Source organism: Cetorhinus maximus, chromosome 30 (assembly GCF_964194155.1).
Source record: "Cetorhinus maximus chromosome 30, sCetMax3.hap1.1, whole genome shotgun sequence".
NCBI lineage: Eukaryota > Metazoa > Chordata > Chondrichthyes > Lamniformes > Cetorhinidae > Cetorhinus > Cetorhinus maximus.
The window spans coordinates 18378794-18399917 of NC_135908.1; the positions used below are offsets into that span (position 1 = coordinate 18378794).

General features: G+C 44.1%; 1 protein-coding gene across 1 annotated transcript in view; it reads left to right on the forward strand.

Annotated features, from left to right (window-relative positions):
* Nucleotides 1-21124, forward strand: part of LOC144670111 (fibrillin-1-like) — a 580847-nt gene that overhangs the window by 464875 nt on the left and 94848 nt on the right. The window contains exons 39-43 of the mRNA XM_078532542.1: nt 38-163; nt 3224-3349; nt 3478-3636; nt 3735-3803; nt 15181-15306. Coding sequence (XP_078388668.1) covers nt 38-163; nt 3224-3349; nt 3478-3636; nt 3735-3803; nt 15181-15306 — 606 coding nt within the window. The remainder of the gene's footprint in view (nt 1-37; nt 164-3223; nt 3350-3477; nt 3637-3734; nt 3804-15180; nt 15307-21124) is intronic.

Sequence of the window (21124 nt, forward strand, 5' to 3'; positions counted from 1 at the left end):
TAACAGCACATCCATTATCTGTTACTACTTTCTACAGATATTGATGAATGTAAAGAATTACCCGGGCTCTGTCAAGGAGGAACATGTGTCAACACTTTCGGGAGCTTCCAGTGTGAATGTCCACGTGGTTTCTATTTGAATGAAGAAACCAGAGTATGTGAAGGTATATTTATTGAAGCCTGACATTCATACTTATAATTTTTAATGTTTTCCTTATGGTTCATTATTCTTTATTTATAAAAAATCTTTGGTAGTGTACTTGTGGATCACATAAATCCATTTTCTGTTTGATGCTTCTCGGATGAAATAGATCACAAACAGAATCTGAACCTTGAGAAGAAGTTGTAGGAATAGATCTAGAATAAATAGTGCTTGGTTCATGCATTCCAACTGGCTCTTCTTCAAAGTTAAGAGGCTGATGTAGGATTTTGTAGATGGAAATGACTGATAACGTGATAATGCACTACACTGGAACATCAGCATGCATTGCCAATAGCTGGTTCGGTATGCCCAGCTGCACTGAGTTCCTGATCTCAGCTGTGCAGCTGCAAGAACCTTCTAAGTTGAGGCCATAAGGTAATTTCTGCATTCCAACACTCCCAACCCAGTGCTTTTCCAGGTAGGTGCATGGATTGGAAAATTGCAGCACTGTCTCTAGCTGCACCCTATGCAGCAAGACTCAGCACTGGAAGCAGAAGATCATTGAATAAAGCATTGTATATTTCGGCAGAGTGGGGTAAGCCAAAGAAAGGTTGCTTTCGAGCAAATGTTGACAACTTAATGTTGACAATGGCAGATGCCTGGAAACAGGTAGGTCACAGTTGGTCTCCACATTGAAGTGAAAGTTGAGAGTTCCTATGACCAAAAGAAAAATGGTAGGGTGTTAAAAGTTAAAATTACTGAGAAGATTTTACCATATCCTTAATATGCTTTATTTAGTTTTTAAGGAGATATTCACAGTGTGGAAATTGCTATTGGCATTATAACAAATATCAGTGGTTGGCCAGTAATACGTGGGCCATTATATTGAGGAAAGCTCACAAATTTTCAATCTCCACATATCACACAGGCAGTGCACTCCTAGCACCCACATGAAATAGACGGGGAGACAGTAGTCTAGTGATAATCCTATTCGACTAGCAATCCAGAATTACAGGCTAATGGGAACATAGGTTCAAATCGCACCATGTCATCTGGTGGAATTTAAATTCAATTAATAAATCTGGAATTGAATGCTAGCCTCAGTGATGGTGACCATGAAATTATCAATTATCTAAAAGTAACAATTGTCGTAAAAACCCACCTGGTTCACTAATGCCCTTTAGGGAAGGAAATCAGCAATCCTTACATGGTCTGGCCTACATATGGCAGATGCCAAATAGCCCACAGCAATGTGGTTGACTCTTAACTGGCCTCTGAAACTGCCTAGCAAACTACTCAGTTCAAGGGCAATTAGGGATGGACAACAAATGCTGGCCTTGCCAGCAACGCCCACTTACCATGAAGAATAAAAAAAAAACACAGCTAATCTTACACCTTAAAATCCAAAGGGAAACTGCTGCTGACAGCAAACACAGCATACAGCAAATACACTGCTGTCATGTCATTTAAGAGGAAGCAGAGTATGGCTACCAGTTCAGCCAGTTTACTAGCTATAGTTGCCTGAAAAAGTGACTGCTACCTTCATCAGGAAGACCAACACCTTGATCTCCTTTCCCACTGATCAGCAACATGACAAGCATGTGCAATTCTGCAGACAATTGACTTCCCTAAAGCATTAGAATTGATTGACACACACATGTGGATCAGCCATAATGCAGTGGGCCACATGAATAGTACAGGGTTCTACCACAAATATACACATAATGTAAAAGCAAAATTTTGCAAATGCTGAACATCTGAAATAAGAACAGAAAACGCTGGGAAAACTCAGCAGGTCTGGCAGCATATGTGGAGATAGAAACAGAATTAACCTTTCGAGTCTGTATGACTTCTTCAGAGCATATAATGTGTGACTGCGATGAGCACATCATGCGGTCAAGTGGCTACTTTCAGGCAGAAACACATATCAGCCAGTGCCAGGCATATTTGAAGACACCTGGTGACTAGAAGGATGGCTTCCCAGGGACCGGGACAACTCTCTTCTGCCATGACTACTGACACTTTGCAAAGATAACTACTCATAGTGGAGAACCATTGAAAGATCCATCCCCAGTGTCAACATCAGAGCCAGAACAAGAGGATACTGATTATTGTTAATTTCGAACACTCATGTAGCCAGGAATATTACTGTGTCAGGCATTTATCCAAATTATGTTCAGATAAATGCTTGAAGAAACCCTTCTTTACACAATAACATGGATAAACTAACTTTCAACAACATGTAAGGACCCTTCATGAAATGAAATTGGATACTGTAAACCCACTATGTGTGTAAGCTGCTCACACACGACTTCTCACAACTGACGCCAAACTATCAATTTTGCTTTAGAAGTGGAAAAATTTACACAGACCCAACAGAAGTTCGCGTTAAGGTCAGAGTAGCACAAGGTTTATTCTGTATTTGGTCATGCCACATCTGATCTGAGCAATTAATTTTGACACTGGGGATGGATCTTTCAGCAGTTGGTACATGGTATACACTGCCCAGATATAACCTTTCCATTGAGGTCAGGGTAAACTGCTACCTTGCATTATATGTCCCCTCCTTGAGTACCCAGGATTGAGGAAGTGCTTTATTTCCAACAATGCTGTTCCTCAATTTGATAATCACAACTTTTATTTTGCCGAATTTGTTGTTTTCTTGTAATTGCCTGACATCCTGCTACCAGCCAGGAGTCCCGCCAATAACACATGTCAAAAATTTGAATATGCACTGCTGACAAAGAGTCATTGCTATCATGCCCAAATTTTCAATATGAGCTAATAGCTGGTGAGGATCCTTGTATGAAAATTATAAATTGTGTCCTACCCTGGCTTCAACATCATTCTTCCCCTAAACAGGTTAATCTCAGAAGTGTGAACAATCCATCCAATGTGTAACAGTTTATTTGTGTTAATTGAGGTATTTGTATTCCATTCGCATTTTAGTATTTGTAATGTTAAATAAAATGAAATGCTAGAAATGAGAAAATCTATAGCACTGATCTCAATTTGCTATTTTTCCAAGAAAGAAAATCTTACTGTTATCTTCCAAAACTTTTGTTTATCTGCTTTGTTCCAGATCTTAATGAGTGCAGTACTTCACCTGGCATTTGTGGTCCTGGTACTTGTTTCAACACGGTAGGAAATTATACCTGCATTTGTCCACCAGATTATATGCAGGTTAATGGTGGAAACAACTGTATGGGTAAGCATTCATCAACCAGTCAGGAGGATATTAAGAAGCTGCAAACATTTTTTTCAGTCAACTGAGTTCAGTTGTGTTTAACTATAACCTTTTAGCTTAGTAACAGGTTTTATCCTTTTAATCTACAGACAATAGAAAGAGCTTCTGCTTCAAGTATTTTGACACTAAAAATGGTACATGTGATGGCGAGCTGGCCTTTAATATGACAAAGAAGCTGTGCTGCTGTTCATACATGATTGGGAAAGCTTGGAACAGGCCATGTGAGCAGTGTCCTCTTCCTGTCACAGGTATGGTTGTATGTATCAAGTTAAGGCATTTACAACTAGAATTAGAATTCATGATGTGTATAGTATATTGACAATATCTATGCTGAATCATGTTTCAGATGATTTTATGTTTCTCTGCGGGAGTCGGACCCCTGGCTATATTATTGACATAAGTGGACAACCAGTTGGTAAGAGATTTTTTTGTGTTTGAAATTCAGAAAAAGTTTATAATGAGTTACATTGAAAGATTTAATTGGTATCAGTGACAGAATAAACATAGCAAAATTTCCTGTGTTCACTGCCTCCAGCAAAAATAATGGCCAGAATTTTTCCCTCATCAGGCAGTCTCGGCGGGAGCGGGCGGGGGCTGTCGGGAAGCCGACTGCCACCCGCAATCGGCACCAAACCGCAATTTCACGCAGACAGGCCAATTAAGGCCTGCCCTGCGTGGATCGCGAGCGGCAGCGCTCAGCACTACCTGTGCGGGCAGGGGGAGGAGGGAGAATGGGCCTGGCGCACGGTTCGAGCATGCACGCAAAAGAGCACTTCGATCTCTCTGAGGCACCGAGCTGCCTCAGGGAGATTGAAGCGCTTTTTGAAATAAATTAATAAAGACAATAAAAAAAATTTTAAAAACATGTCCCCTCATGTGACTCTGTCACATGAGATGGGATATGTTTTAATTCCAAAATAAAGTTTTTATTTAATGTTTATTTGCTTTAGGAAACCTCCATTCCACTCCAGCTTCTCAGGCCGCCGAGGGCGCTTCTGCCCTTGAGCTGGTGACCCTTATCAGGCTGGGGCCCTCCAGGCCTTGGGCCACCAGAGAACGTCTGCCAAGGTCATCGCAGACATCAGGTCCTAGCAGTCAGCAGGCTGCCTCCACCTCTGCTGCTGATGTCGGGGCTGCACCCAGGCATAGTGGTAGGGTTAGGAAAATTGATGTTACTTTTGGGTCACAGGTGTGCTATACATGTAAAGAAATTGCACTTTTGTGAATATATCTGATGTTTATGTGAATGTTTTGGACAACTGAAGATATTGTTATTTTGTACTTTGGCATCCTCTTATTTTGAGGTTTAGCCATCCTGCCACTCAGTGATAGTGTCCCACTGTGAGATTAACATTCCTGTGATGTCAACCTCAATAGAACTCATCTCCACACCCTTGTGTGATGTCAGGGTGATGTGTTTAAATCTTTATTTGTAGTGTGTAATATAAGCGTTTCTAACCTTTTTTTCCTCAAGGAACAGCATTGAGTGAGGGCAGCTTATCAGCATTGATATTCTAGCAGCATTTGTGTCTCCTCAGTGGTAGTGGCAGAAGACAAGACATGCACTGGGGGAGGAGATTCCCAGGCATATCCACACTTGAATCGCATCAGTGTTTGCATCATTAGATGGCGGCAAAGTCTTCTCCCACATCACTCTTGTTCCTCTGTTTACTTTCAGTTCTCAGAATGAGCTCACTCACAGGGCATCACTGACCAAAGCAGAGATCATGGCTGGCGATTCATGAGGCCAGAATGCACAAGTGTGGATGCAGGACTCATTCTCGTTTTCAAGTGGCTGAGATGAAAGGGAATGACATTGAGGACTAGGAGAGATGTGGCCACTTAACTTTACTCTTCCTGGAACCTGACAGCAATTAATGTATCATGGACACGTCTCCCACATCTTCCTTCCTCCATGGCATCATCGTGCTCATACCGACCCTCAGCAGCCTCCTGAGGTTCCTGGGCCTCTGGCTCTTCATTCTCTGATGAGCTCTCATCCTCCCCCAGTTCATCCTCTGCCAGGGGTTCACCCCTTTGCATTTCCGGATTGTGAAGGGCACTACACACTGCGATGATGTGGGAAACGCTATCAGGAGTGTATTGTAGTGAGCCACCAGAGCAGTCCAAGTATCTGAAGCACATCTTCAGAAGCCCTATGGTCCGCTCTATAAGGGAGCATGTGGAGCAGTGAACAGCGTTGTACCTCTCCTCAGAACAATTCTGAGGGCACGCACCAGTGTCGTCAGCCAACGTTTCAGTGGGTATCCCTTATCCCCAAACAGCCATCCCTGCAGAGGTAATGGCTCCTTGAAAATCTCAGGTACCAGGGGGTGACTCAGGATGTAGGAGCCACAGCAACTCCCCAGGGTATCATGCGCAAACATGCAATATGTGCTTCTGATGATCACACACCAGTTGTACATCGATGGAATGGTAGCCCTTGCAGTTTATAAACATTAGGGGCTGCTGCCATTGAGCCCGTTATAGCCACATGGGTGCAGTCTATTGAACCCTGTACCCTTAGAAAGCCTGAGATGGCAGCAAAGCCAGTGAATCTCGCAGCCTGGCTACCTTTGTCCAGAGTATACCTGACATAATGATGGACCTTCTTATCAAGGACATCTGTGACTTCCTTTATGCATCATGTGTTGCAGACTGAGAGGTGCCGCACAGGTCCCCTGTGGATCCATGGATAGACCCAGAGGCAAAGAAATAGAGCGCTGCAGTCACCTTCAAGGCCACTGGCAGGGGATGCCCTCCAATTCCACGTGGCATCAGGTCTTCACGAAGAATGTGGCATATGTGATGTACCAGAGCTCGGGACAAGCGCAGATGTGCACGGCATTGCCTCTTACTCATTTGTAAATAGGATACTCTTCCACAATAAACCCTAAGTCTGGCGATTCACCTCCGTTGCCTGGGCTTCTCCTGACATTCCTGTTCATGCTCTGGCTCTGCTTGACTGTGTCTGTCAAGTGTGGCCTCCTGCTGGAGCTGAGTGCAGCATCTACTTTCCCTCCTTCGCCTCCTCCATTGCATTTAGGACCCTGACAAAGGCAGCATTGAGCCCTGGATCCATATGTGCTTTGGCCTCCTCTCTGAAAGAAAACATTGAAGGGATTAATGATTCAAGGGGAAAGAAAATGAAACTCAGAAGATGAAACGTATGGAAACTGTAAGGGTCCATAGTTTTTCCTGCTCTACTTGCATGGTGGCTGCATTGTCCCTGAGACACTAGCACACACATCGAGGTGGCTGATATGGTATCACAGATATGTAACGTCTTGAGCCCTGCATGGGATGCTAAGGTTTAATTATGATGAGTGACCCAACTTAGCTCTGTGCTCCAATCTCCGATATGACATATTAATGACCAATCAGATACTCAGGGTCAATGAGTGGATGCCCTTTGGCCCAATAGGAATGTCAAATCTGGTGAACACGTGACAGACCGTCATTGATGGAATGCCATATATGATGCAGCTATGCCTCCTTCACTATTGCTGCATTCCCAAATTCTAAATTCCTATGCATTACTCTTGAGATGCAGCGACTGTGATGTAAACAAAGCCATTGGCCTTTTTCAATGGCTTTCATCGCAAGGAGGTCTTCCTCCTTTCTTTCTGAGCAGACTCCTGTTCACTCTTGCGGCAACAAGTTAGAGAGTGACCCCAGAAAGGCCCGCTCATGTTCACTCTTCCCCCCTCACTGCCATTACACAGCCTTCCTTCTCCATTGCCCACCTTGTGTTCATCATCCCCACCCTTGCCTCACAGCCTACCCCTGGTTGAAAGTGCAGTTCTGCCTGACTACCACTACACAGTGGTGCCCTTGTGGACAACAGTCTCAGCCACCGGAGTAGAAGACCCTTGCACTGTCCAACCCCGCTGCAGTACTGACCACTGTCTGAAAGTAGAGGCCTGCATGAGTACCACAGCACAGTCGTGTTCTCTGGGACAACGTAGCCAAAGAGCAGGACAGACTAACCCTAAAGCCCCAGCTGTATGGCATTCATCACAACAAGACCGGCGCAGCACTATGGCAGATAGGCTATGTATGTTGTACTCACCTCAAAGTTACAGGCAAACTGAAGCCCGACTTGTGCACACCCTCCTTTTCAAACGGGTTTGAGGCTGACGTAATTTCCCGCTGACGTGACGCAAGATTAGAAGGCTTGACAAGATTCCGGCGAGCAGCTGTTTTAATGAGCATTCATGAGATCTTAATGAATGTAAATGCATTCACATCACTAGCCAGCGGGATAACCAACCCGCCATTTGGAGAATTGCAAACTGTTTTTACACTGGTGGATTTCTGACTTTTTGCCTACCACTGGATTCTCTGCTCCAGCCGCCACAAAACCCGCCGCGGGTGCGATAAGAAAATTCCGCCTAATGTTGGATTGGTGACTTCCAGAGCATATCGTGCTGTTTCTTCTCGTTGAATCTAGAAGATTTCACATACTGTAATATGCTACGACCAGGTGGGGAGGGGTCGAATGGTTCTCCTCTTTGCCCTTTTCTTCTTTGACCACAATAGGTTTTTTTTTGTTTGGAGAGGCTATACTTGCCAATTCAGTTAGTACTTAACTGTTTATGCGCTGCGATCATAAAATAACCAATAAGGCAGGTTTTCTTGAGTTTAACCAAGAAAGAGGTTATAATTATACTTAAACCAATCTAAGTAAAATAATAAAATATGCACCAACTTGCATACAAACATACGAATTAGAAGCAGAAGTAAGCCATTTGGCCCATCAAGCCTATTCCCCCATCCAGTAATATCATGGCTGATCTGATTGTGGCCTCAACCCCACATTCCGCCTACCCCCGATAATCTTTGATTCCCTTGTTAGTCAAGAATCTATCTACCTCTGCCTTAAAAATATTCATTGACCTTTCCTCCACTGCTCTCTGCGGAAGAGAATTCCAAAGAATCACGGACCACTGAGAGAAAAAATTCTTCTCATCTCTGAACTAAATGGGAGATCCCTTATTTTTAAACTGTGTCCCCTAGTTTTAGCCTTTCCCACAAGGGGAAGCAGCCTTTCAGCATCCCCCCTTTCAAGATATTGTATGTTTCAGTGAGATTACCTCTCAATCTTCTAAACTCCAAAGGATACAGGCCCGGCCTGTCCAATCTTTCTTCATTAGATAACCTCCCCATACCGAATATCAGTCAAGTGAACCTTCTCTGAACTGCTTCTAACGTATTTGTATCCTTTTATATTCCATTCCCTTTGCAATAAACGACAACATTCCATTTGCCTTCCTAATCACTTGCTGACTTTCTGTGATCCCCCTGTACCTCAGAGTTCGGCAATCTGTCTCCATTTAAATAATTTCCTGCTTTTCTATTCTTCCTGCCAAAGTGGGCAAGTTCACATTTTCCCACATTATACTCCATCTGATCATTTTTTTTTACCACTCACTTAACCTATCAATGTCCCTTTGCAGAATACTTATGTCCCCTTCACAACTTACTTTCCTACTATCTTTATGTCATCAGCATATTTACTTACCAATCCCTTATCTGTTTTCCTGTGATGTTACGCTTTGCTTTCTCTCTGAACATGGCCACTCCACTGTCGAGCCACAGACTGCACTGGATTAGATAGCTCTTCTAGGTGATGGTTACTGCTCTGGGTCCTCTTTTTGCCTGCTCTTCTAGGTGCTGTTGAATGCCTCCTGGTCCTCTTTTTGCCCACTGTTCTAGATGGTGGTCACTGCCTCCGGGACTTTTTTTTTTTGCAAAAATTTACTTTATTCATAAAATATCTTCAACCACATTCCAAACCATTTCAAAAACACCATTACAAGGGTACAATCCGGTTCAACTTTTACAAAATGTATCACCAGGTGCATCAGTACAAACAATATTACAATCATTTACAGTCTTTCATTTTGAGCTGTACAGCCCGAGGGGGTTTAAACAGTTCCCAGCCCCTCGGTGCGCTGCGGCAGAAAGGTCTTAGACAGCGACCCTTCCCCAATGCGCCTTTGCGGCAGCTGCCCCAAGCTTTAGTGCGTCCCTCAGCACGTAGTCCTGGACTTTGGATTGTGCCAGTCCGCAACACTCGGTCAGGGACAATTCTTTGTGCTGGAAGACCAACATGTTTCGGGCATACCAAAGCGCGTCTTTCACCGAGTTGATGATCCTCCAGCTGCAGTTGATGTTTGTCTCGGTGTGTGTCCCTGGGAACAACCCGTAGAGCACAGAGTCCTGTGTCACAGAACTGCTCGGGATGAACCTCGACAGCAACCACTGCATCTCTCTCCAGACCTTCTTTGCAAAGGCACAATCCACAAGGAGGTGAACAACGGTCTCTTCCCCACCACAGCCACCTCGAGGGCAACGTGCAGAGGGGGTGAGACTCCTGACGTGTAGGAAGGATCTGACGGGGAGGGCCTTTCTCACCACCAGCCAAGCCACGTCTTGGTGCTTGTTGGAAAGTTCTGGCGATGAGGCATTCTGCCAAATGACTTTGACAGTCTGCTCGGGGAACCATCCCACAGGATCCACCCTCTCCTTTTCCCTCAGGGCCTCTAAGACGTTACGTGCTGACCACTGCCTGATGGACTTGTGGTCAAAGGTGTTTTTCTGCATAAATTTTTCCACGAGGGACAGGTGGTACGGCACGGTCCAACTACTTGGAGCGTTCTGCGGCAGCATGGCCAGACCCATCCTTCACAACACCGGGGACAGGTAGAACCTCAGCACATAGTGACACTTGGTGTTTGCGTACTGAGGGTCTACGCACCGCTTGATGCAGCCACACACAAAGGTGGCCATCAGTATGAGGGCGATGTTGGGCACGTTTTTTCCCCCTTTATCTAGAGGCTTGTACATCGCGTCCCTGCGGACATGATCCATTTTTGACCTCCAGATAAAGCAGAAGATGGCTCGAGTGTTCGCCACCATGCAGGAGTGTGGAATGGGCCAGACCTGCGCCACGTACAGCAACAGCGAGAGTGCCTCACACCTGATGACCAGGTTCTTGCCCGCAATGGAGAGGGAGCGTCGCTCCCACATGCCCAGTTTCCTTTTCACCATAGACACTCGCTCCTTCCAGTTTCTAACGCATGCCCTGGTCCCTCCGAACCATATCCCCAGCACCCTCAGGCCGTCAGCCCTGACAGTGAAGGGGACAAAGGATCGGTCAGCCCAGTTCCCAAAGAACATGGCCTCGCTCTTCCCACGATTTACCTTGGCTCCCGAGGCCAGTTCGAACTGGTCGCAGATGTGGATCAGTCTGCGCACCGACAGCGGATCCGAGCAGAAGACGGCGACATCATCCATGTACAGGGAGGCTTTTACCTGAGTGCCTCCACTGCCTGGGATCGTCACTCCTCTTATGCCCGGATCCTTCCTGATGGACTCGGCAAAGGGTTCTATGCAACACACGAAAAGAACAGGCGAGAGAGGACAGCCCTGCCTGACTCCAGATTTAATCGGAAAGCTATCTGTTTCCCACCCATTGATTGAGACTGCACTACTGATGTTAGTGTAGAGCAGTTGGATCCAATTTCGAATTCCCTCCCCAAACCCCATTTTGGAGAGCACATCCACCATGTAGGTGTTGCGATATTCTGTCAAAGGCCTTCTCCTGATCCAAGCTGATGAGGCAGGTATCCACACCCCTGTCCTGTACATAGGCAATCGTATCCCTGAGCAGCGCGAGGCTGTCAGAGATCATCCTGCCTGGCACAGTGCAGGTCTGGTCAGGGTGAATCACCAATTCCAGAGCGGATTTGACCCGATTGGCGATGACCTTGGACAGAATCTTATGCCTCCTTTCCCAGCTCTCGCATACTTTTAAGTCCATACGCATAAAGATTACAGGGTAGGGAAGGATAGGTTGGCCAAATTAGAGCCCATAAAAAAGTGAAAGAGTATACAGTCTGTAGTTTGGCTGGCTTCAGGTTGAAGTCGATGGTCTTGAGGCTTTCAATTTAAGATGTAGGTGACTGAGTTGGTTGTTCTTTGGGAGATGGTAGTGCTTAGTTGGATTCTTTTAATGAATCTTTGTCTGTAGCAAAGCATCCCTGGATGATCAGTCAGCAAACAGGACTTGAAGCTTACCAGGTGGATTAGTGAAAAAAGGAGCCAGGAGGGACCCCACTTGGGTCTTCTCCCTAAACTGCTTGACATCAGTTCTGCTGAGAAAACATGTGCTTAAAACATACAAAGAGTTGATTTGTCATTTGACCTTCCTTCTCCAATTGCCGGGATGATTCAAAGAAAAGACATTGTCCATGTATTCCAAAGGGGACTTGATTAGTTCATGTCTGGAAGCTGATTTAGCCCGGGTCCCATTGTCCAAGCGATTAGTCTTAATGTTGGTTTCCAGAAGTTGAATACCTCAGATGATTGCTATTGACGTGTTGCTAATGAGACAAGAGTTGTGAGTCCTTCACATGAGTCTTTGATGGTTTTTTGCAGACAGACTGACTCCATTCCAATGATTTGGAATGTGGAACATATAGTAATGCAAATTGGAATTAGCCATTTTGAGCTGAGCTCAGATCACTTTAGTGTCTTTGTTTTTAAAAATCTGTTTAAAAGTTCAATTCAGCTTTCTAGCCAGTGAATTCAAAAACATTATTTGGCATAAAGTACATCTTCCTGACAAGTAGCATCATCAATTTCCTTCAAAGGGAGTGCAGCTCTTGACAGCATGCCAGTGATGTACATCTGCTTTCCTTGCTTGTATTTCACTTCCAAATGATATCTCTGCAAATTAAGTAACATCCTTTACAGGTGCTTCGGAGAACATAGAAGCGGTTTGAGAAACCGCTTTGAAGTGGCTTGTGGTCAGACTCTACCATCACTTTCTGTCTCCCAAACAGGTACTGATGAAAATGTTCACGAGCAGACAAGCACTCAATCTGTGTGAAGCATCATTCGGTTTTCGTTAACACTCTGGATGTAAATGCAGCTGATTGTCCTTGCTGTATACGACTCCAAGTCTTGTTTCCCTGGCATTTCAATACCTCAGCACTGGCATTGTCATCACTAGATGTTTGAAGTGAGTGAAAGCTGCTGCTGCTTCTGTACGCCAATACCACTGAACATCCTTTGCAGTGAACTTGCATAGAAGTTCACACCCTGATGGCAAATTGGGCAAGAACTTTGCCAGGCAGTTCACAAATCCAACAAATCATTGTCCACTGCCTTCATGTCTCTTGATTGCTGCATCTCTGCTACAACTCACACCTTATCAGGATTATGGCGAAGCCCTTTCACCGTCAGTACATGACCTATGTACTTGATTTAAGTGATCTTCAGTTGCAGCTTTTTCTTTTTCAGCTTCAGATTCAACTGTCAAGCTCTGTCTAGCAGTCTCACTAGATTCTGAATATGGTCTGCGATGGCTTCTTCCATCCTGTCCCCACATCCATAAACTAGCAGATCATGCATGATTGCTTCCATTCCTGGAAGATCGTTGACTATCTCATGCTGTCTGTGTTGACACTCTTCTGGAACTGTAGAAATGCTGAATGGCATGCACCACCTGTACTCCCAGATGCCATCCAGCACGTAGTCAGAAATCTGCTGCTTTCATCCAACTTCACTTGCCAGTATCCATCCTTCTCATCTAGGGTGGTAAAGATCTTTTTCTTGGTAAGTTGCAGCAACGTTTCTTCAATGGCTGACATGTGGTAGTGAGTTCTCTTCAAAGCTTTATTAAGGTCTTTTGGATATATGCACACTCTCAGCTTACCATGCTGCTAATCCAGTATGTAGGAGTTGTCACTTTCTTATGAACATACAAAATAGGAGCCGAAGTAGGCCATTCAGCCCCTCAAGCCTGCTCCGCCATTCAAATAAGATTATGGCTGATCTGTTTGTATTTTGAATTCCACATTCCCATCTACCCCTGATAACGTTTGATTCCCTTGCCTAACAAGAATCTATCTACCTCTGCCTTAAAAAAATTCAATGACCTTGCCTCCAGCGCCTTCAAAGGCAGAGAGTTCTAAAGTCGCACAACCCTCTGAGAGAAAAAAATTCTCCTCACATCTGTCCTAAAAGGGCAACCCCTAATTTTAAAACAGTGCCCCCTAGTTCTGGACATCAGAGGAAACATCCTTTCCACATCCACCTTGTCAATACCTTTCAGGATCTTATATACTTCAATTAAGTCACCCCACACTCTTCTAAAGTCCATTGGAAACCAGTCCAATCTGTCTAGCCTTTCCTCATAAGACAATTTACTCCCATCTATTCAAGCTCCTCTGTCTTGTCTTTAAGGCTGGACTTTAGGTCAGCTGGAACTCTCCTTGGAAGATACTGCGTTGTTCTCATACTCCCACCTACTTCAAGATGACATTCACCAGAAAGACGTCCAAAACTTCTGAAAACATCTTTGTAATTTGTCAGGAACTGTTCAGCAGTCAATGGCTTGGTGTCATGCGAAACACTGCAAATCTCTTCTGGTACATGCAGGGTTACCAGCCCAGGCTCTTGACTTGTTTCAGCTGAGATGACGGGCTTTTGTTTATTGTCTACTATCTGGAACTGTAGCTCATCTTCGTTCTTATTGCATTGGACTGTCAGCTTAGTTTGTTCTCTTGGGTGAGCATCATTTCATTATAAAGCCTCAACTTTACCTTCGAGGACTTCATTTTCAGGTCACCGTCTTGAGCATCGTCACACAGGTCTGCAAATGTTCCATAATGTTCCACGTAGCACCGGTGTCTATCTGACATTTCACATTAACTTGATGCTCTCCTTCTTCAGTCATCATTCCAATAGCCACAAACCCTTTTTTACTTTGATATTTGATGGTGCCAACCTGTTCTAGGATGTGGAATGATTCATCAGAATCATCGTCCAACATCTCTCCAACAACCATCTTTACAGGCTTGCTTTTATTCTTTCCAGCACTTGCATGCAAGGTGATTCAGCTTCTTGCAGTTAGAGCACTGCTTTCCCCATGCTGGACATGCTTCCTTTTCTCTTTTGTAGTGTCCTCTGCAACATTTACATGCAGTACTCTCTGGCTTTAACCTTTCTACTGGCATTCTGTAAATAGTTCTTCCTTCTCTACATTTTCTAGTGCTCGGGTGGCCTGAACTGCCTTGCAGGATAGTGCAAAGCCCTCGTCAGTTCTCCCATTAGCACTCTTCAGTTGATAATTGACCTCTTCACAGTTTCTGCACGTCAGTAACTTTCTTAAGAGTCAGTTTCTCTTCTCTCAACAGACATGCTCTCGCAGCAAGATCTCTTGTTCCTAAGACAATCCTATCTCTAATCAGATCATGGTTCAATTGCTTAAACTCACAAGATTCAGCTAGATTAGTACAGTCATGTGCTGATCAATATTCTCCCCCTCTTCCTGAATTCCAGTTTTGAACATGTAATGTTCATAAATAACGTGAGTAGAAGGTTAAAAGCGAGTCTTCAAAACCTCAAAAATTTCACAAGACTGCCTTTTCTGCTCCTCATTGAGGTCTAGGGTGCAATACAGCTTGTAGCTGTATTTCCCCAGCGCTAATAACAGAGTTGCTACTCTTATTTGTTCAGGATTCTTGTTTAACTCTGTGGCAATTTCATAATTCTGCCATTGTGACTGGAAGAATTTCCAATTCATTTTCAAATCTGCCTTCATCTCCATTGAAGCTGGTACTGGAATATTCAAAGCATTCTAACTCACCCAGGAGTTAATGTCCTGTACAAAGTTGCACCAACATTTTGCTAATGTTAGCAAACAGAGAAAAATATAGCTAGACATGTTATATATAAACGTGTTTACAAATTTAATCTGTACATATACTTCCTTGCAGACATTGACGAATGCCGTTGGATTCCTGGTATTTGTGCTAATGGTGTATGCATTAATCAACTTGGAAGCTTCCGATGTGAATGTCCCATGGGGTTTCAATATAATGATCAACTGATCAGCTGTGAAGGTATCATGGAACTATTTCTTAATTTGTAAAATGATCTGTTAACAATAGATTCCTTCAATTTATTTAAAAATATATAGAGAAGTAAATAGTCTTTTTTTAATGCCTGCTCTTGTACTTGTTAGATCTATATCTCAGCATGGCATAGAAGAAAGTTTTTTTAAAACTGCACAGTTTAATGATTTGTAACTATTAAAATGGATTGATTATTTTCTTACTGAGTTATTTTCTAAAAAATACAATAAACTGAATCGGATATATTCCTGCCATGTTGGCTGTGACGGAGCTAAGACCTCACACTATATTTTTATGAAATGAATATATATATATATATATATATATATATATATATAATATATACGCACACATATCAACGTGGCTACTTCCTAAAATTTTTTAAACTGGACAAAGACCTTTAAAAGACTGAAGCTATGTCTGCCTGTATCCCTGAACAAAATGAACTTTCTGACAACCTCAGAGAAGCTGACACCTCGTTATCTCTGAAGAGATGCTAATGACCCCTGTGGCTGCAGAGATCAAATTCAAAGTGAATTCTACAAAGGCCATCTACATTTCATAAGCCACCGGAACCTACCAATCTGCTAGGACAAAGGACCCAGCAACCTCCTTTGAAAATCTTAATGGTTGGAACATTAACAATCTCAAGAGTCTAGACAAAGGAATATACATCCTTTGTCAAAGCCAAAGTAAGCAGGTGGGAGTCATGTGACATGACCCCCTAGCTGGAGGAACCAGGTACACTGTTTTTCTGTACTGCCAATCAGTCCACCATTTTCCATCTAGCAAGCAGCAGCTCAGAACAAGGGCTCAGTCCAGGTGAATGCCTGGCCCCCATCTACACTGTTTCTACTGGAACCTCTGACTGCTGTACCAGCGCTTATAAGACTAATTCATCTTTACATGCTTATCCCATCATGGAAGTCATCCCTACTGGAAAAGTGAATTATCTAGCATCAATCTTCATCCTGCTGAGCTCTGTGAAAAAATACACCACTGGACTTTGATTCTGGACTCACGTGAAACAATAATTCTCTATTCTGTGGTCTTTGCCCTGTAAATCTTTTTTCTTTTATCCATCTTTTATTGTATGAATGCACACAAGGCTACGTAGTGACAACCCCCCCCCCCCTCCCCACATTTTGAGTGTGTGCCAATAAACTAGCCCTCTAAGCATACCCCATCTCGAGTTTGCTGTGGGGTCATTAATAGAAATTGGATCACACCAAAACTGAGGAGTTGGGAAATACGCCACAATTTATAAAGGAGGAAATTAAAATCAAATTATGTTTCTGTTTACGGACAGGTGGTGAGAGGAGAAATCAAGGCTGTTTAAATTAAATATCCTCCTGCCCGTAATAGAAATTGGGAGCTCAGGTCTGGGATAACCCATTTGAATTTGACCAGAGTCCAAGTTGAGAGATGAACCAAATCTGATGAGAGTCAATTGGAAGGCAGAAGGGGAAATCCCAGTGGCTGGAATGCTTTTTTTAACACAAGTAACTTAACACAGCAATTTCCTTTTCCCTAACACTACGAAAATGGCAATTTTTGATGCCCGTCTGTGGATCAAACAAAGAAATTTGAACAGTGAAACTTTGGCAGCCCTTAGCACTTAGCACAGAACAGCTGAAAGTTGTAGCTAGGGAGGTACAGTTAAAATTGCCCAGTGAAGTGAAGAGAAATGAACTATTCTAGTTGTTGTTAGAACATTTGGACCTCATGTTACTGGTAGAAAGGTTAGATGTAGACCTCAGCCATGACTCTGAATCCCCTCCCCTCGCCAATGTCAAGCTGGAAAAGCTCAGATTGCAGCTAGAATTTCAGGAGAGAGAAAGGAAAGAGAGAGCAAGGGAATAAGAGAGAGAAAGGGAGAGAGAAGAATTCCAGCTCCAAAAATTGGAAATGGAGCTTGCAGCTTAATGAGATAGAGAGACCAGACATCTGGAGGCTGCCAGGGAAAATCTCTATCTACCTGGTAGCACCCCCTATCTCTCTAACCCAGGACCACTCTCTGAGGCCCTCCAATATGCAAGAGTTATTCCCAAATTCAAAGAGAGTGAGTGGAATTATTTTCTTTGCCACTTTTGAGAAAATAGCAGGACAGCTAAAATGGCCATCAATGATCTGGAGATTTTTAATTCAAGGGCAGCTGTCAGGGAGAGCCCAAGAGAGTAGTCTATGCTGACTCCTCATGAGCGCATGAATTATGAGCAGACCAAGGCTGCCATCCTAAGTGGCTACGAGTTAGTCCCAGAGGCATTTCGCCAACAATTTCAGAACGCTCGTAAGAAACCTACCCAAACTGACATTAAGTTTGAACGGCTGAAGCAAATCGGGTTCAACCAATAGATAAGATCCCTAAGAATGTCACACACCTATGAAGGGTTGTGAGTTGGTATTGTTGGAAGAATTCAAAAATTGGCTACACTCCAACCTGCGAATACACTTGGAGGAGCAGAGAATCCTCACAGCCAAGGATGCAGCAGTCACAGTAGGCATCTATGATCTCACCCATAGGCCTGTAAACTCAGGCAGACCCTTTAAAACTATTCCCATGAACATTGGAAAGATAAGTAGGGTGATCTAGATGGGAGAGGCATCCCACCCAGAAAAGAAACCACAAAAAAGGGTGCAAGAAACCCCCCTGCAGCCTGAAAGGAAAACCCCCAGCGACTGGTGTGTTCCCATTACAGCAAAATAGGCCATTCCAGACCTGAGTGCATGGAAAGCCTGTTGGCCTAATAGGGCTCTAGATGAGTAGTCGCCGGAAGGATGCCCCAATGGGTAATGCAGCAGAGCAGGCAAAGACTCTTGCTACTAGACTGACCCTTTGAAAGACATGACACTATGTGTGCCTGAGCTGGACAAGCTCCCAGAGAGCTTCTGGAGTTTTGTCCTATCAGGAACAGTGTCCCCCTATCCAACCCAAAATGTGAGCAGATCTATTGTACTGCTCCAGGACACAGGGGCCACTGAATCCTCAATGTTGGAGGGAAACTTAAACCTCCCCCCCACCCCCCCTCCGAGTCCTCCCTTTAAGCCAAAGCACTGATCAGTGGAGTGGGAGGAGGTTCTGTGCTTGCCTCCCTCCATAAGATCTACCTGGAGTGTGAACTTTTTTCAGGCCCTGTTACAGTAGGAGCTGTCCCTGAATTACCTGTAGCAGGAATCAATATCCTCCTTGGGATTGATTTGGCTAGCAGCCAGCAAAAGAAAAAGGGCCAACGCCAACCAACAGAAATCTGCAGGGGAGCAGAAAGCTGAGGAAGGTCCCAAGGCCCAAAAAAGTCAAATAGCACCCATAAATATCGAGCAAGGGCTGCTAAAATGTAACAAGGCCAAAGCCAGGCCAGTAAAGTTAAATGAGGTCCAAGAAAGGCCACTAGAATCTAAAATCAAGTCACAGGGTGTCAGAGAATTAAATAGGGACAAGAGAAGTCCCAGAGCAGGGAAAGAAATAGTGAGGGAAATGCCCCACATATCTAAAGAGCCTGAGCGAAGGCAGGTTATTACGCCCGGAAAGAAAAAGGTTAAGAACTTACCTGAAGTATGACCAGCAGAAACCTTTTTCTGACATTAAATAGGGACAAAGGAACCCCCCCCCTCAAATATTTGAGAAGATAGCGAGTGAGATGCCTCGTCCATTCAAAAAGCCACAAGGGAGTGTAGCTGGAGCCACACCTCCACTTGAGGACAAAGGTGTTCCATGGGACATGGAACCAGTAAGGAGAGCACACCCTCCAAAGCCACAGGCCTCAGCAAGAAAGCCAATGATTGATTTAGCTAACAGCTTTATGGTGAATTTAAACAGAGACCAGAAGAACTCCCAAATTGGCCCAGAAAGTGTGAGGGTTTTGCCTCACTTCATTCAAAAGCCACCAGGAGGTACAGTGGGAGCTGACCATCCACCAGAGGGCAGCAGTGTCCAAAATGACACAGGGCCAACAAAGCAACTGACCAGCAGACATACCCCAACCAGATTGGACCCCATGATTACCCTCTGTAATGCTTAATCGCTAGGTGACCTGACATGGTTACCTCCTGCAGTTAAAATTACCCGTAACAACCCCCTAGGCTACAGCACTGTAGCTCTACCCCATTTGGATGCAGGAGAGACCCCTTCCAGAAGGCCATCTTTCTATCACATGGGCCCAGAAAGGCTGGTTCAAGTTCAGGAGCCAACTGCCTGCCTGTTACCATGCCAAGCCAAAACACTTAGCAGCACCCCAGTTGGGCTAGCGCCCGAGCCAGACCCTGAACCGGAATTCAAGTTCAAACCAGAGATCAAATTCACCAAGTGAATTCTACAAAGGCTACCTATATTTCATAAGCCACTGGAATCTACCAATCTGCTAGGACAAAGGACCCAGCAACCTCCTTTGAAATTTTTAATGGTTAGAACATTGACAATCTCAAGAATACAGACAAAGGAATATACATCCTTTTTCAAAGCTAAAATAAACAGGTGGGAGTCATGTGACATGACCCCCTAGCTGGAGGAACAAGTTACACTGTCTTGCTGTCCTGCCAATCAGTCCGCCATTTTCCATCTAGCAAGCAGCAGCTCAGAACAAGGGCTCAGTCCAGGTGAATGCTTGGCTCCCATCTACACTGTTTCTACTGGAACTTTTGAACTTCTGTACCAATTCCTACAAGACTAATTCATCTCTACATCCTTATCCCATCATGGAAGTGATCCCTACTGGAAAAGTGAATTATCCAGCATCTGTCTTCAGCCTGCTGACCTCTGTGAAAAAATACACCATTGGACTTTGATCCTACACTCTGGACTCACGTGAAACAATTTTTTTTTATTCTGTGGTCTTTGCCCTGTAAATCTTTCTTTCTTTATCCCTCTTTTATTGTATGAATGCACAGAGGTCTACATAGCAAACCCCATCCCCCCTCTCCCTGCATTTTGAGCATGTGTGATTAAACTAACCCTCTGAGTTTACCCTATCTTGAATTTGCTGTGGGGTTATTAATAGAAATTGGATCACACCAAAACTGAGGGGTTGGGAAATAGGCCACCGTTTATAAAGAGGGAAAATCAAAATCAAAACACCTTTATGTTTACAGATGGATGGTGAGAGGAGAAATCAAGGCTGTTTAAATTAAACTCCCTCCTGTCCGTAACGTAGGTTTGAATGTGATTTTACAGATAATATGCTACTGATAATGATAACCCACTATTTGGACCCCATGAAAGATCAAGTAGTTACAACAGTACGATTAACTCAATGATTATATTGGCCTGTTACCTCCAATTTGTGAATACTTCTATTCAAACAGTGTATGCAGATGCTTCCTCATATCCCCTGTGCCTCTTTATAGCCCCTTATATCCCCATGCTCCCTCATGTCCCCTCAACCTCTATGCCCCCCATATCTCCCACGCCCTTCTATGCCCCTCACATCCCCTCCATATCCCTATGGCCCCTCAACCCCCATGCCCCTTCCATACCCTTTTCATTACCCCATGCCCCTATGCATCCTCCATGCCCAGTTTTCCAGTATTCACTATGTACAGAACTAATGAGCTATATAATAACTGTAGCAAATTTTTGAAATGTTGCTGAAACTGACACAATACATTTAGAGAGAATCTCCTTTGGGAAAAAAAGTTATCCCACGACCTTAAAAGTGTCAATCAACCATAATTGGCAACTCTAATGTTACAGGACAGGCGTGCAAGATTGTGACTCAAAATGTTTCCCGACTAGAGGAAGATGGCGTGGGTTGGAGATGGACCAATAGGTTTGAAATGCTGGCCGTGGGCCTCTTTTTACCTATTCCCGAAT